Source organism: Choristoneura fumiferana, chromosome 3, assembly GCF_025370935.1.
Source record: "Choristoneura fumiferana chromosome 3, NRCan_CFum_1, whole genome shotgun sequence".
Taxonomy (NCBI): Eukaryota; Metazoa; Arthropoda; class Insecta; order Lepidoptera; family Tortricidae; genus Choristoneura; species Choristoneura fumiferana.
In genome coordinates this window covers 13,155,483-13,173,898 of record NC_133474.1, presented here as the reverse complement: position 1 = coordinate 13,173,898, position 18,416 = coordinate 13,155,483, and the positions used below count along the sequence as shown (strand labels likewise).

The 18,416-nt window shown below is 36.6% G+C and overlaps 1 protein-coding gene across 12 annotated transcripts in view; it reads right to left on the bottom strand.

Moving 5' to 3' along the window:
- Positions 1-18,416, bottom strand: part of CadN (neural cadherin) — a 409,301-nt gene that overhangs the window by 319,273 nt on the left and 71,612 nt on the right. For 6 of the 12 annotated variants that reach the window (XM_074085732.1, XM_074085734.1, XM_074085729.1 and 3 more), the window contains exons 3-9: positions 11,823-11,834; positions 10,629-10,930; positions 9,222-9,358; positions 5,589-5,805; positions 4,629-4,797; positions 1,832-2,682; positions 1,516-1,707 (exon numbers count right to left, since the gene is read on the bottom strand). In XM_074085732.1, coding sequence (XP_073941833.1) covers positions 1,516-1,707; positions 1,832-2,682; positions 4,629-4,797; positions 5,589-5,805; positions 9,222-9,358; positions 10,629-10,930; positions 11,823-11,834 — 1,880 coding nt within the window. The remainder of the gene's footprint in view (positions 1-1,515; positions 1,708-1,831; positions 2,683-4,628; positions 4,798-5,588; positions 5,806-9,221; positions 9,359-10,628; positions 10,931-11,822; positions 11,835-18,416) is intronic. The other 6 variants (XM_074085738.1, XM_074085741.1, XM_074085737.1 and 3 more) reach the window with 1 other exon arrangement.

Sequence of the window (18,416 nt, the reverse complement as noted above, 5' to 3'; positions counted from 1 at the left end):
AAAAACAGAACACAACTCAAATATAAACACATAAGTACTCATCGCTAAAAAATTAAAACAATTGAAAATAAATTAAGGTATCGTTCTCTTTCATTATAAGTCTATTGGCTATTTAATAATAAACGTTAGCTGGTATCCTACGAACAGAAACATTCACGCATTCTTCGCACAAACATTCAATAAGCCAAATTAAAACAAGTGAAGAAATTTATTCAAAATTTACCGCAAGATTCCTCTCAACCATCTACTCGCAACAACACATTCAAGCCAAATTACAGTATCATTCCTGGTAGCCAATATAAGATGGTGCAAGAAAACAATTAGAAACATAATATTCCTAATATTTTACAAGATCCTTCTGTACACTAAGGAAAAAGACAATCTGTACATTATAAATAATTAATTACTTTTTACAGTAAAACTAAACTAATTTAAATCAAACGAAATTAACATAAAGCAGGCAAATGCATGCGGCTCTGCATACAAGACATGGCGGAAAGGTCAGTTTGTCATAGAACGTTTTAGTGACCTCGGTACGTGACGACTACAACGAAACGACACTCATTGAATGAATATATTACAAACGATGGACGTTACGGTTCTGTACAAATTTTGGTTTTGGAAACGTTGCCCCTTTCACAGAAGGAATAATGTCACAACTGGCCGATGGCCAAACTGCCACACGGGCAATCTGACCATCACAATTGATTATATACTAACAATGTACAATATATATATATTGGTTTGGTTCAGGTGCCCTGTAAAAAATTTGTAATTATCATGATGATAGATAATGAATATGTATATGATAAATATTTGGCATGAGTGATCGTCTACTGTCCAACAAGAGCGTGAGAGAGGGATCGAACCCCTCCGCTGGACGTCCGCAATACTCGGATATTAGTAACAAAACATGTACGGATAATACAGAAAGGTAATTAAAAGCATAAGCTTCAATTAATCGATTACTTACAATAAAATAAACTCCAAATCTAGTCTGTGCGAAATATACAGAAGTGCTCTTACATAAACTGTACATGTTTTAGAACTAAACATAGGTATTAATTGTAAAAACATATTTACAGGAGTCTTATCTCTGTTTCAGGTATTGTACACAGGTCATTTTTATCGGCAAGAGAGTCGAATGCAAGATAGTGCTGCGGAAATAAATCTTAACGAAGATTTAGTGCTGAGCCGGCGCTGGCGGCAACTGAAACTAATTGTGCTGCAAGAAGAACAAGCCCACGGCAGCGGCGCTGGCGCCCGCCGCCGTTCAATGGACAACTACTCCTCACAGCCAGGATTGACCGCTCTCCACAGCTATGTACAGCAGCAGTTAATTTAGAACTATTTACATTTAATCAACTTAAAAGTTATGTGCCAATTGAATCCTACGGCTTGTAGGTGTAGCACTCATCCACCAAACTTTGTAGTAAAGTTGATCTCATTCATCCATCACTCTTTTCACAAGCTCATTAATATTCTAATGATGACAACAAATAAATAAATACTTACGTCCAGGGGCTTCTTTAAAACAATCCAGCCCGATTCGGGCTGGATCTCAAAATATTCAATATCTGCTGGATTATACGGAGCGCTCAAAGTATAAACTATGGCGCCGTTATTGTCGGCATCCTCGTCCGATGCGGAAACTCGTAAAATGTTTGTGCCTATACTGGCATCTTGCTTAACATTCTCCACATATTTCTGCAAGTCAAATAATAGGAAAACGATTTAAAATCCCTTGAAGTATTTGAAAATAGGGATTCATGCATACGGTGACTTCGTGCATTTGCTGTGCAAAACTATGTCTATTGAAATAATTGCTTACTTGTCTGTCAAAAAGCGGAGGGTTGTCGTTCACATCGGTGATCTCTACTGTAAATGAACAAACACCTTCCAGCGATGGTTCACCCTGATCTGTAGCTTTTACCGTTACCGATACGAATTTCCCGTCATCTCCTTCTCGATCAAACACTTTGTTAGTAGATACTTCGCCAGTCTCTTCGTCGACCGTAAATTTTGTACCTTTTTGATTCGGTTGCTGCACGATTGAATATTTAACTTGCCCATTCACTCCTTTGTCTTCGTCTGTGGCATGAACTTTTAATACTGGACTTCCATTCGGAGCACCTTCTTCTACTTTTGGATAGTACGTTGGACATTCTTTGAATATAGGCTTATTGTCATTAACGTCAGTTATGAATACAACTACAACAGCTGTTGATGTGTGAATTGTAGCATCTCCGTTTACACAACAGGCTCCATCGTCCATAGCGGTCACATTCAGTTCATATTTATCTCTGTCTAGTGATATTGCTTTATTATGCAACCTAATTACACCTGTTATTTCTTCTATCACAAATTGTCCGGAACTCGTACCTCCGCCGACAAAACCAAACCTTACATTATCGCCATCTTTATCTGATGCTACAACAGTTGTAACTAGTGTATTAGGACCGGCGTTTTCGTCTACGTTAGGCGTGTATACCTGTTGTGAGAATTTAGGCTCTTCATCGTTCTTGTTCTTAGTATAAACTCGAACTGTGGCTGTACCAGTTTTTGCGGGTTCTCCTTTGTCTTTCGCAGTGACTACAAACTCGTAGTAGGCATTGTTATTGTCCGCATCCAGTTGCTTGTTGTTGGTTATGATTCCATTGGAATCAACACTGAAGTGATCGTCTGGAACATATAAATAACAACATTGGAAACTGATACTACAGGCGATTAATTATTATTATTCGTAGAATGTCAAAGAAATCTTATTATAATACGCAATCGCAATATTCAAGAGCTACGAATACGAACAGTGATTAGTGAAGTATGCAAGGTTGAAATTTAGTACGAATAAATTTTCCACGTCTTGGCGAATCTAGGCCGAAAAAGTGTTAAAATCGACACTATTGTTATATCATATACTTTTATTTAATTATAATTAGCTGCTACTAAATTGTCATGAACTACCAGACTCGCTCATATTTAATGAAATAAACCCGGATAACTCACGTCTTAAATCTAGTTTACTAGCTCGACATGTTTGTGGCTAATTCGTAGCCCTTCCTCTGGAGGTTTATTTCATTAAAATATAAAATTGTTCTTTACATCATGTGAAAAAAACTATATCTTATGAAGATGTGCGCTTCCGCACCGATGGTAGAGACAGGGGAGGGTAAAGTGAGTTCATGCATGCAGCACAACACGTCGTATTCGATGGCATAAGTCCCGAGTTCCCGAGGATTGTCGAGTACTGGCAAATTTACAGTGAAAAAGGAGTAAATGTTTGTGTTTAGTGGGTGGCTAGCCATCATAATAGATAATAATAAAAGCTTCACTCCGCCTTTTTCAAGTTCTTGTTATTTCGTTATTTATTATACAAGGTGTTAATTAAATAACCGAAACAGACACTCCAAAAATATTTTTTCATTTTAAGATTGTTGAATTCATTTATTTTTGAATATCTTCATTATTTTAAAAGATATTCGTTTATTTTGCTGTCAGTAATTCTACTTCATTTCTTACTCTACACCAACTCAACACTCATAATATGTATTTGTCAGTTGCGCTTTGACGTTTTTAAGAGAAATCACACATTGACAGCAAAACAGCCAGTATTAAATTATCGAAATAGTATGCAACCTCGCTAAAAATATTTAATTGGTACCTGTTGCAGTCGTAACTTTTAGACTGGGCACAATAAAAAGTGCATATAAAACACAAACACAACCTGATTTAAAACATAGTGTAATCTATTCTACTCTCGATTCTGAGTAAAGTACTTTCTGGTTTTCAGTTATTTAATTAACACCTTGTATAGTGCCTTTACTCCATATGCAACAGTTATACAATAAAAGAAGCGACGTTCTCACCGAGTGCCTCACGGCAATCCCCGTTTTTCTTTTATTTTTTATTTCTGAAAACTTATGGCTTGTGTCCATCATTGCGCCTGTCAATTTTGCTAAAAGGCACCCGAGTACCGAAACCTTACTTAGGTCGCATATCCAATCCAACACAGAACATAGTAGATATACTAAAGTAAAATAAGTTTTTGGTAAAAAAAAAAAAAAACATTTTTAACACAATCTTTTTATTGCTGACTGCTTTTGTCGACTTTACTTTCATTGTCAACCAAACTACTAAATTTCAAGTCGATGCCATTAACCGTTGAAGAGTTCTGTCCAGCGGAGACGATCCTGGGCGGACTACCGGGATGTCACTGCCAGATTATTATATTGTCACGTAATTTACATAAGTATGCCAAATTCTAAACTCATTCCTTTTTCGATGCATGATAGTTATCCCGAGCATGAACCTCTCCATTGCTCTCTGTGCAACACGGAGTTTCTCTGCAGACTTCTCTGTCAGTCTGGTGGTTAAATACAAATTGTAAAAGCTTTTAATTACGGTGGGCATTATAGTAATCTTATTGTCGAATTTATTTTACAATTTTATTTACAACGACATCTATACGTGATTCGTAAAACTAAAGTACATCGAGTAGCAAATACCACCCGATCCGGTAGATGGCGCTTTTTTAGCACTTATGGTTCGAATAACTAATTTTGTACAACGCCACCGCTAGATGTCAGCACGAGGCATGTTACTAAACCTAAGAAAAGAGTGCTAATTACCTGAAACTAAGTACTCGATTTCTGCGTTTTTCCCAGAATCAGCGTCCATGGCTTTGACCTTTAGGATGCTTGTACCGAGAGGAATATCTTCGTCGACGTTGTGCGCCTGGTAGTCGGGCAGCTCGAACTTCGGTGCGTTGTCGTTGACGTCCGTTACACGAATTGTAAGCTGAAAATTGAAATATTTTTTCATTCAAAATCTTTTCTAATAATAATAAATTATTGCGTTGTTTCATGATCTGTGTATTACATAATTTTTAACCCCGACGCAAAAAGAGGGGTGTTATACATTTGACCGCTATGTGTGTCTGTGCGTGTCTATGTCTGTCTGTGGCACCGTAGCGGGTTGACCGAATTGGATGCGGTTTTTTTATTTGAAATCAGGTTTTCTAGCGATGTTTCTTAAACATATTTCATCAAAATCGGTTTAGCTGCTTTTGAGATATTGAACTTTGAAGTGACAAATTCGGGGGTTTTCCAACTTTTTGTTGGTTAGGTTGGTTACTAAAAGATAATAATTAAGTAACTAACTGTACCTTGTGTACTTTATTAAGCTGATTAAATGTTTTATTTCTTTCTTTCTTTGATGGCGGCATCTCTCGAAATACTGGCCCTTTTCACGAATTTGTTACCAACTAGATGCTCCGAATAAAATTGATATCCCCCCCCCCCCATTTATTTTATTGGTCATCACATCAAGTAAGTACTACAATTTATATTCAGTTGGAAAAAAAAACAGTAATTGACAAAACAAGTCGGAAAAGACGAAACAAGGAATAATCCCTTACTTATTAAATTTAATAAGTAGTATGAAGACTGTGTCATCCATCACCAATGATTGCCATTGACTTCTTTCCCAGACAAGCCTCTCCCAGCCACGAAATAATAGATACTTAATAATGAAGGATCTTCACAGCTACAAAAAAAACGTCTACTTAAAAAAATCGTATATCTGGTTACCTCTACAGAAGTCGAGAACCCTCCAGAATCTTCCGTGGCGGTGACCACCAACGAGTAGACGTGGGGCTGCCTCAAGTCTTCGAAGTCTAGTTCCTTGGCCAACTTGACTATCCCTGAGGTGGGCCCGATGTTGAAGGTGCCGGCGCCCTGCCCTTGTGCCTTCAGAGTGTAACGTATCTCCCGGTCGGCAAAGGATTTCGCTTTCACAGAGATTATGCTGAAATTAAATTAACGTTTGATTAGTGCGAGATAGATTAGTGAACAAGCTGTAAAAAGTTTTTTCACCTCAGCACCTCAAACAGGCAGGTTTTGCTATGAGAAATCAGTGAGCAAAATGTCACTCCGTGAGACAAAGTAACTTTTTAATTATTTTTTTTAAATTAATAAAGTATGCAACCTCGTTGCACGGAAGCCGCTTCTCTTGTTTTTTTTTATAAAAAAGTTCCGTATTCCGTATACTGCCTCTACAGTTGGAATAAATGTTTGATAATTGAATGAGTTTTTAACAAATCTATTTATGGTTATGTAATATAAATCTTAATAAAATTCATATTTAAAGGTTTAATAGCATTTATAATAAATTATACGTTTATTGTCCAACCTTTTTAATGACCCCAAGATGAGGCTTTTTTGCAGTATTAAAAAATAAGTGTGACAATAATTAGTACAAGATCAAATTACAATGCATGTTATGAGTATGAGTTTTGTATTATATCTACTGGACACTTTAATGGTTTTAAATGTGATTATTATATTTGTTTTTTAATAATCGGATTTTATTTTAAAAAAATGTGTGTTTTGTATACAGGTAGGTATATGTGGTTTTATTCTTATGTTACATTTACATTATGTTCTCGCTGCTGAGGTGAAAAATTTTATGTATCACACGAGACCAATTTTTTTTTGCATCTCGAGTATTTGAATCCCTTGCTGTTCTCAGGATTCTAACCTAGAATCACTCGCACACGCTCGTGATTCAATTATAGAATCCTTCGCGTACTCGGGATTCAAAATCAACACTCGCAACAAAAACCAACTTTTCTCTCTTGTTGCACAAATAACTATTAAATATAAGACACGTTTTATTTCCTAATAAGAAGTAACGAAGCAAATAGACACGAAAATATGTCGGGCTTTAGATACAATTAAGATAGTACGGTCAAAAGCATAAATATTACGTTACCAATACGTCAAAAATATCTATAAACCTAAAGCCACTATATAAGCATATAATCGAAGTATATACATTTTGACGCTATGGCTGTACCTACCTATATATACTTTTGCATTCAACTGTACCTACATAAATGTATATTTAATCGTTTAAATACGGCTTAAGAAGCAGATCAGAAGTAAAATTATAGAGTTGCAACGAACTATTTCACAAGTCTTTCTTTTATAATTAACTTTATACATTATAATGAACTAGCTGTCCTGCGGGAACTACGCAATTTTCCGGGATAAAAACTATCCTATGTCCTTCCCCGGGACTCAATTTATCTGTGTCCTACCGAATTTTATTTAAATCGGTTCTGCGGTTTAGATGTGATAAGATAAGGTAACAAACAAACAGACTTACAATCTTAAACATTTATAATATTGGTGCTTATTTACGGTTAAACATGCGTAGTGTATGCGAAAATGAATGAGAACTCGCACTTTTTTAGGGTTCCGGAGCCAAAATGGCAAAAACGGAACCCTTATAGTTTCGCCATGTCTGTCTGTCTGTCTGTCAGTCCGCGGCTTTGCCCAGGGACTATCTATGCTAGAAAGCTGTAATTTTGCACGGATATATATGTAAACTATGCCGACAAAATGGTACAACAAATAACTAAAAAAAAAATTATTTTGGAGTACCTCCCATAGACATAAAGTGGGAGTGATTTTTTTTCTCATCCAACCCTATAGTGTGGGGTATCGTTGGATAGGTATTTTAAAAACATTAGGGGGTTGCTAAGGCGATTTTTTGATTTAGCGATATGTTTGCGAAATATTCAACTTTAAAGTGCAAATTTTCATTAAAATCGAGCGTCCCCCCCCCCTCCTCTAAAATCTAAACCGGTAGGTGGAAAAATTTGAAAAAATTCAGGATGGTAGTAAGTAAATCAAACTTTCAAGGAAAACTATAACGGTTAAGTTTGCTTGAGAGTTATTTGTACTTTAAGAGTAAATAGTAGCCTAAGGTATAAAATATACCTAAACTATGGAAGATGCCGTATAAAATACGAAATCCTTAGAAAAATATTACTTAATTTTTTCGTAATGGCTACGGAACCCTATTTTGGGCGTGTTCGACACCCTCTTGGCCGGTTTTAATACTTGGACCATTATTGGAAGAGACGAGGATGACGTGGAACGATCAAAATAGAAGACATTAGGTAGGTACAGTTCGCCCTGCAATGAAAGGTAAGGCTTTTATAGCTATGTTTACAATTAATGGAAATAACGCACTATCTTAATTCCAAATCACTGCAACGCGCAATTCACGCCTCTGAATACCTAACGCTTAATTAGTTCGCTACAACAATTGACGGTATCCTCGGAACGGTGTCAATTGGCTATTGCAGAACTATTTTAGTAAGAATCACATCAAACGATGCAATAAGCAATGCTTCCGCCTTTTAAGAACAACAACCTGACATAGATATCCAATACACATTAATACTCCTTAATTCTAAAAGCTGATAATTATTGCAAGATCATTTGGGTTAGATTAAGGTTAATGATATAACCGAAACGCTACTTTGTGGAGACAGACAGGAGTAAATATTTACCAGGTGTTCTAAAATTAATCATAAACATGTAAATGTTTTTCATAGAATTTTTGATTAAAGATGAAGACATTGCTTTGACTTGTTCACTTCTAACATTGACCAATGTATTACATTAAAATTGTTAATCACAATAAAAATTCCGAGAAAAAATTTCAGAGGTGTTCAATCAAAATAAGTCAAACATTTATTGAAATATTTAAGATTAATTTGAATGTGCATATCATATCAACATTCGTATATGTATTTTGTTCGCAGGGTAGTAAGGTGATTGCCCAAAACATTTTTACTAGCTCTATATTAGAATGCAGTGCATGCTTGCTAATACCGACGCTGGCTTAAAGCGACCTCATCCTAAAAGTGTGATTACGGGCACGCGATCTACATTGTTTCGACGCCATGGATCAATGGCATTCGTCTGGCAACTTTAGCTTTATTTATACCAGTGCAGTGGTTTACATTTTATATTCAAGCTGATAGGTAAGTGAACCACGGACACCTACAACACCATTGGCACTTTCAACAATTTTTCATGGAAAATACAAATTTTAACAACAGGGAGGAGTGAAACAATATCAAACACCCGTAAGTTTTACTAATCTAAGTCACGATACCTTAATGTCAACTCAACTGCTCGTATTATTAAAGATAACTGGAAAACTACTAGTCAGATCTTGATCAAATTTAAATGAGACCATATGAAAAGCGTCAGCTTTCAAACGAAAAAAAAAGAATCAACTAAATCGGTCCACCTAGAAGAAAGTTCTGAGGCAAGCACATTTAAAAAAAGTCGAATCGAGAACCAATTATTTTTTTATAAGTCGGTTCAAACACAACATCGCAATAAACATAAGAGGCTTACTCAGAGTCTTTTTTCTGGTTCTCGGCAATCTCAGCCTCGTAGCTAGGCAGGTAAAACTGCGGGGCGCGCTTGCCGCCGACGATGCTTAGCCGTTCCTCCGGCGTCGACTGGAAACGGCGCTCGTCGACTCGACCACTCTGTAATTTAAACCTTACTTACAAAGACCACACAACTATACCGTAGCGCTAGCATATTAAACCTGTTCATAGACAGAGACAATGACAGATTAGGATTATATTTTATTAGGATTGCCTACTCTACATTACGTCGAGGATACTGCAATACCGCGTAACTAGCATTTTCCATAAGGTTTCACTGCACTAACAGTGCAGTTCTGACAGTGAAAATTATACCCACTTCCAGTTATCGGATTGACTTGTATTTAGTATATGTAAGTTGAATGACAAAAGTACAATCAGCAAATAAAGATTATATTAAAAATTACAATTAACAGAAACTTGCTCCATGCACGTTAGTAATTTGGCATGTGGTACTTTATTATAATTAATTTATCTGTGTGTGGCCCTTCATTCTAATTTAAAATCTGAAGTCTTTCCCGTCAAAAAATCAGTTTGCTTACTCCAGTCTCTACATACTTACATAAGTTTCTTTTTCCATAGATAGGATATTGTTTCTCAGTACCTATTATTAAATTCGTCAACAACAAGGCAATATCCAGAGCGGTTGTAATACCAAAGAATATAGAATAGGAAGATCAAACACAACAATGGTAAAATTATTAACATTCCGTATAAACATTTCCCAACTTGAATTTTCCTTGTAAGAATACATATACGCCGAACATAATGTTTAGAAAGATCATACGAATTCTGTTCACTGGTTATTGGATGGCAAATGGCAATTTTCAGTTGAAATATAAGATACCAGTCTTTATTAACCATTGCAAATATTTATTTTAGTTTCAAATGTTTGCGAATACTACGGCGTAGAGATCGTAGCAACGCTCGTAGCAGTATCATCGTAGGCTTCGATCGTGTAGCTCGCTACGAATGCGCTCACAAATTGCAAATTGGAAAAGGGCTTATGAACTAACACAATTTGTCAAATGATTTGATAAAATTGGAATTTGAAAGTTGGGTAAAAGTCATATTTATTTGGTGTCACTTCTGTTTCTAGCATCCAGCTATAGAAAATCGAGTCCAATACAACTTCTCTTTCAACTTTTCAAATCACCATCTCGACAGCAGTATACTCGTACATATTTACATATTAGGTAGAGCAACACATTCCTACTATATCACTACATACAGTCCTAGCAAATATCCAAAAGTAACTCTGGGATACCAGACACATTTTGTGTGATATAATTATGATTAACCTCTTTTTCCATGTAGATTTGTCTGCTGCTGACCGCAAAGAACTACATTAATGAAACCAGTTAATTACCTGATCCTCAGCCTTCACATACAGCACGTATTCCATATCCAACTGGAACGGGTCTGTGCCCCGCGTACGGACCACGCCCGAGCGTTCATCCACTTCGAACCGCCCTCCCGTTCGGTCCCTCACGATAAAGTAGTGAATGTTGTGGTCTGTGTCTGGGTCCCGGGCTTGCAGCGTGAAAACAGGGGTGTTGGGTGCAGCGTTTAGCTGGACCACGGTCTGCATCGGTAGGGGTCGGTTGATGAAGTAAGGAGGCTCGTCGTTTACGTCCTTAACGTGGATGATGACACGCTGGTTATCGGTGTCTGGAAATTTTAATTAGTTAAGTGAGATACGGAGAAATTTAGACTTTTATTTGGTATAAAGTTAATTGAAAGACTATAAAGCTATATCTTCTATGGTGAAGACAGTTTCAGATTTCAATAACGAAGCATTGGTTAGACTGAAGCATTTCTCCGCTATAAACAAGTTCCTTTTAGTTTCTGTGATCTAAATTGAAATTAATCTGAACAAAGACTCCCTGTGGTTGTGTTTAATAATAGTTAAGGTGCGTGTGATCTGTTTAGAGCAGGCTAAACTTTATCGTAACAGGAAATTATGACGTCACATCCGAAGCACAGGCGAGGACAAAGGACCTAACTAAACACGAAGCGTTATGGACTTTCGTTACAAAAATGGGTCGTTTAAATAGTGCGGGGTTACGGTAAAGCGCGCATACCGACGGCAGAAAGGACACTATGTAAATGTCCCTTTTGTCGTTCGCAAGGGCAATGCTCAGCTTACATAGCCCTGCTGATACTTTTCCGCTTATCTCTAGCCAAATGCCCGCACTGAATGCTTAGGCGTCGTTACATTCTGAATTAATGGGATTTTTAACTCCCCGTGGCTTTCGTTTGCGGAAGCAAACGCTTTGTTTTTGTCTGTCTATGTGTAAGTCAGTAATGTTATCTTCTGAGGCCAAATACATCACTTTGCAAAGAAATTGCCTTAGGTATTGTTTGTGTTTAGAAAGCTGTTTGAGCATAAACAAACAGTCAATAATGCAATTAGGGATTCTTAATGATATTTGAAAAGGTTATATATCTTGAACGAATACATTATTTTGCTTCAGCAAAACTGACTTGCAGCGCAAATACCTAGGTGCGAAGTGCCTTATTCTGAATGTGTCATTTTATTCATTTACAAAGATATACTTACATTTTAATGCCACTGTTGGATTATTTGCATGAAAAAAAAAACAAATACACATTATTTTTACCAATCACCAAAGCCCTAAAATGAAGGATCTACGTACAGTTACAGAATAAAATATCTACATGTCACGAAATAATAAATAACTAAAATAACAGAAGAAGTCGCCACAAAACAGTTTCATTTCATTACATGGCCTTGTTTACGTTTCTCCCAATTTATATCACAAGCCTAGGGGCGGAGGACAACAAAATTTAAGTAACGACATAACATAACGCTATGACCACAAGAGTACAAATAACGCCATTATCAAACATTGCGTCTAATATCCCGGAATCCTTTCCGTCCGCCGGGATTTTCGTAAATCCGCAATATAAATCCGCCGTTTGGTGTAATCCTATTCAACGGCTCTAGTTTCGGGCCTAGTTTCACATTCCTACAGTACACTGACCTCGATAACCTCGTTATTAGCTTATTCAATGAAACATTGCATAATTTATTATGTCAACTTCGAACACGGCCATAAAACAAGAGATACAATTAACGCCAACGGCCGTGCACGTTAATTTTCAATAAACTTTTTACCAAAAGCGAGAGGAATATTTTATGATAAAAGCTCTCCACTGTGATTTAAATATGGTTTCATTTGCTTTCAGGTATATGATTATTAAAACAATGAAATTATTAGTCACATTCATTATAAATAATAAAATTTATTGGTCAACACAAAAATGGGCCAGCTCTCTATCTCGTGAGATTTAAGAAAAATACCTTCTAATACATGCCCATGTTCATCACACTATACTTTTATAGGTATGTATGAAGTACATATGCCATGATTTGTTCCTACTCTGTATAGAATAAAACCATAAAATAAAATTCGTTACTTACTCGATTTATTGCATACAATACCTAAATACATAATTCACGTCATGTCTCTTTGACAACGACTGAGGAGAATGGCCGTCTGGGGGTGCATTGTACATAGTTAAAGAAACTGGACGATTGCCAAAAATAACGACATATGTACATTCAAGTTGTAGTAGTATGTTATCCGCTTTTGTTGTGTTTGTGTCACTTCACGAACTTATATTTTGTAAGTATTGTTTTACATTAATTGTTAACTGAATTGAGAGATCGGAAGGAGACGATTCTAATTCAATTTTTTGATTTACGTGGCTCCAAAGGAAAGAAGGAACCTTTATAGGAACACTGCGTTGGCTAGTCCTTTTAGGATCCTTTATCCCAGAAACGCGGAAACAGTTTAAATTAAAAATAATTTTAGGTACATAGTAGGTACTCTAAACAACGGTTTAATTTAGAGTGTAACATAAAAGTACCTAACAAAAAAATAATAATAAACAAAAGCTAGCGACGGAGTTTGGGAGAAAGTACATTATTACTCTGGTTTGTAATAGATACATTATAATAGTGAAAGGATAACGTTTCTACATCCACCTAATCAAAAGAACGTTTTGAAATTCAATATCATAGAAAAATCGACATAATCAAAACCTATAAGTACTTATAGGGTACTTCTGTTTGACTAAATATTACGAAATTTGGCAGAAAACTAGACATCACATCAAAAGTTAATGAAAATCGTTCGAAAATCATCGATCCGCGTAAATCGAAGGCGTAAAGTTACTTTGTTTTTCATACAACTAGGTATGTAGGTACAATAACAAGACAAATGTGCGTATTTAATTGTTGCTTTAAAATGTATACGGAGCTCTCTCTAGCTGTGCGAGACCGATTCGCTTTTTTATCAAATACGTAATTATGTTTCGATGCTAAATATTTTTTGGTGAACAGACGAACACATTCATACAAATATAAGCATGTTTTTCTCCTAGTTATAAGTAGGTACAGTCACCAGCATTAATATCTGCCACAGCGGAGCGTGCAAAAATATCTGACAACGTCCTTCCGGCCCTAGAAATAAGGTCGTATTAAGTGTTTATGCACGTTGTGTCAGATATTGGTGCTGGTGACTGTACTACGGGTAGGATAGAGCATATCAGGTAGTCTTATTTCTGCCTGGAAATTCTTTGGTAGTAAGGAGAACTTGTCGCTAGCTAGATAGATAGTGAACTGCTCGCCGCACTACCCTTATGCCTTCGTTCTTCGTTTGGCCGCGCGCCAACTCCCATTGATAATATCAGTCTGCCAAGATAAAGGCTTTTCTTTGAAAATATGGCAAGTGTCAATTTACTACTAATCAGTTTATTGAATCAGGCGTTACTTTGTAAAGGTCCATATTAATGAATAATGAACAATAGCTTTGCTCACCCCGACCTTATTATACAAACACGTCTGTACAATAAATGTGTGGTGTGTTTATGTAACTCCCCCACCTCCACGCTGTAAGAACACACAAATTACACAAACTCAACTGCCAATACCACCACACTATACTGACACGTTTCGATCTCAACCAGAGTTCATCCTCAGGTCATATTCGAGGTATACCTAATATGCATCAAAGCGGTGCAATAAATAAAGAATGATTGTTATGAAATTCACATTAATAAATATATAGAGAATTAATTATTAAAAAAACAACTAAGACATAAACACCTAAACTATAAAGTAAAAACTACCACTCCGCGTCGTCCCGGGTCAAAAGTGCCCATAACCCCACCAGCATTTCTCCGCTGTATATGGCCAGGCCAGCAAGCCGAATAAATTGGAATATAAAGAAGATTACTGAAGATTATAAGATTACACATAAATTAAAATGTTATTTGTTACTTTATTTATAGCACCCACAGTACAGCCAACAAATTTTATTTCTGGGCCACCGTGGAATCTTATCATAGTAAATAATTTATATGTCTGTGGGCCAATCAACTATTTTACCGACACTTTGGGCGTCTCCTGCGTTACTAAAAAATCGTACTTCCAACAAGATATTTCACGGTTTAATAGGTTGAACTTACGTAAGATGGCTTGTGTTCACATGTACACCATCTATTAAATTACAGAAAAAACATGTTAACTTACAAAAACCTGCAATTGTTTGAAAAATGTCGCGGACAGATTAGTGTCGGTAAAAAAGTCGATTGGCCCCTGTAACAATGTTCATCGAATGACATTAATAGTACATTGTGTCTTTAGGGCAGTAAATAAGGAATTACGAACGAGAGTCTATTAGAAGCCCGAAGACTGAGGGCTTTAATGAGTCGATGTTCGTAATTCTAGTACCGCCCGTGCGACATACAATGTTTTTCATCACATTTGCGAGTAAAATTATATATTTGTAAAAGGAAAACTAATATTTTTTCAAAAATTGTCGATACCGCTGACTACGTTCTTGGCAGTGCCAGCTCCCCGCCGCCTTCCTCCTCCGCAGCATGTGCCCGACGTGCGCGCGCTCCTGCACTAGCAGCAGCACACCATGCAGTACAAACTCATTTACCAACCTTGGGCTTCATGACAAGAAAATTAGTACGCGCAATGACTCATTTACCGACCACGGGTTTCATGTCAAGCACATTAAGGTCGAGGGTTTTATTTGGGGGGGTTGCAACCAAGGTAGCCTGCATGTTACGACACTGTTTACGAGCAAGTGTGATGAAAATGTCATTACGACACGGTTCTTTGGTGGTCTAGGAATCAAATTGGCTGACTGTAGATATCTACTTAAATCATTACGTATAAGCCGCAAGACCTAAGGTTAGCTGGAAGAGTTCCCTTTCTAGGGATAAGCTCGCCTTTGTTCTCCTCTCTGTGTATTTGTACTTTTATTTTTATGTGCAATAAAGAGTTTACATACATACATAAATACATACATACATACATACATACCCAGTCTATGGCATGACAAGAAATAATTTTGAGATAACGGTCTTATGTTAAAGACCACGACTAACAAAGAAGCCCATTTAAAAACCAGCTTTAAAAACAATACAAATTTACTTAGGAAGCTGCTACGACAATTTTCCAAGTTGGGCCACATTCTCACGTCAAATTTAAATCATATCATAATACAATATGACGCGAACGAGATTTGCATAAATTCTAATTTCTCACGTGGTACACTTAATTATCAAGAGCAGTGACACTTGAATCCCGTGAAATACGGCAGGTTTTAATATCGTAGCGTGCAGGCGGGCAAAGTTCACGCAGGTGGTACTGGTCCCCCCTTCTCAACCCCCGCTGGACCGTGGGGCCTTTACTCCAATGGGCGGGTTGGAAATGCGCATGCGTGCTCTGCTGCCGCGTGCTTTCCTCGTGGTCGCGCGACGTACCGTACCGACTGAGGCAATCAGATTATCTGCCACTGACTTTTTTTTATGCATGTCGAGTGTTCATCTACGTTCATGTAAATATAGATGTGAATGTTGAATACCTACGCAATGCGTTTTATTTTAATTGGTTGACTATGAATACCTTATGAATACGAATGATTTTGCACAGTTTTGACTTTTAGCTTGTCTAAGCAGCTAAGTAACAAAAAGGGGTTACAGCACAATCAAATGTTTTAATGAAGTAAATTAAAGACTAATTTGATAGCTTTAAAGCGACCGTACGGCTGTAGCAACGACAAATTAAAGTTTAATGTAGTCAATTAATAGAGTAGTGCAAACAGTCGTTCGCAGAGTTATTTAGGCGAGGTCACAACGTTTTTGCAAAACACTACTTAACGATACTTTCATCAGACTTCGCCAAGATGATCAATCAAAATTAGAAATTGTGTACACAACTCTTGATTAATGACGAAAATTCTGCCAAACGATTTCCAGTTATTGAAAATATAGTGCCTTAAATATCAAGCCTTCGGGCTGATTTTAATATAAATCGGTCGGTACATAAGTAACATTTCAGATACCTAATATATTTATAAACTTGGGGGCAGACAAGGAAAACGAAAAAAGAAGGACAGTTTCTACAGCACGCTTAAAGTTTATTACAAATTGGATTTACCTTCTTTTGAATTCGTCGTATTTTATGAAGCGTAAATTAATACCAGCGACAACTTTTTTATCAAAACGAAATTTTAACACGGGCTAGCTTAGTTCTCCCAAACTCATTAAACTTTTATCTAAAGCTAATTCACGAAACGGATTTCACATTATTCATATCTGTATACCTACTCAGAATACGTAGGTATAACTACGCTGCTCTAGATCTGTGATTACCTGCAGCCGAAAAAACTTAGTCTGCATTTTGGTTTGCTTGCGACTCCCTCGTTCGTGGATACCAATTTCAAGACCCATAAATTCAACCGAATCCGGATTAGATACTCGCAATTCTACTACCTATTTAGAATGTTGAAATAATAAACGTAATACTATCTGGTTATTTTTCTACATAACTCTACAAATGCGTGTAGGAGAGCGAAATAAAATTATACGTGACCATTTTGTAACGACTTCTATAATATTCACTAATACTTAGACCCATTTCCTTTTGATTAAAAATCTCGGTGAACTCGGAATCATACCTGAAAACAAAAAAAAAAACAAATTGGTTAAACTATCTTTTTAATATTATATACTCGTAATGTATAAATGAATCCCTGTTTCACCTGGAAACGTCATAAATAACTCGAGAACGACTGCCGATTCCATCCCTCTTTTTTTTAACCGACTTCAAAAAAGGAGGAGGTTATCAATTCGGTTGTATTTTTTTTTCATGTATGTTACCTCAGAACTCCGTCATTTCATTTGTGAACCGATTTGAAACTTTTTTTTTCGTTCGTCTAGGAATGTCTTCAATTAGGTCCAATAAGCACCAAATCAAGGATCTGATGATTGGATCTTAAGGAAATCAAGGGAACTCTTGAAATGTTGTAGAGACACCTATAGTAAATTGGATATATTTAGTAGTAACTCGTGCATTTGCTCTTGAAAATCATTATTTGGTGAAGTGGGACTGATGATGAAGACCATAGTTGACCATCGGAGTTACTACTCAATAACAAGTATTTCACGGGTTGAATTTTAATTACTTTAACACAGTTGATAAGCAATTTATGCTCCTCGTAATGCATATGGTAAAACAGGTTGTGGAGCACCAGGACTCCGCAATAATGAACGTCTCTGCATCGGAAAAAGCAATCTTTCGTAATAGGTGACGAGCAGTTGATATTCAACTATTGTATCTTAGATTATTTGCATTAGAGTATTTGCGTGAAAAAAACGAGCCAGCAGGAGTGATTGAAGCCCAAGCTCAACATATAGTGCGTAGGTGAGGTAGATGACTATAGGTCCACTCCTGCTGGCTCGTGCTGAGGCACCGACCGACTTCAGACTGGTAGAAAAATATTTTCATATTTTTTTGTACTCGGTTAAATTTTTTGTTATTAAGTTTTCTAATACCTACACTGTAGAAGACACTTACATAAAAAGAAAAGTTTCGCAGAAAATTATAAAATTTAAGGACTACATAAACTTTTCTAATGCAACCTCAGCGCGTTAAATTACAATCGCTAGGATTAGAGACATAATTCGTCGCGGGTTTTTATGCAAGGTTTATGGAGAACACGATGTAATTTCTGGGAATTCTTACTAGAATTTTTACGAAATCACGGAATACCAATAAAATTCCTAGTGATTTCATAGTGATTTACGCGACCAAAGACGCGCATAAAGG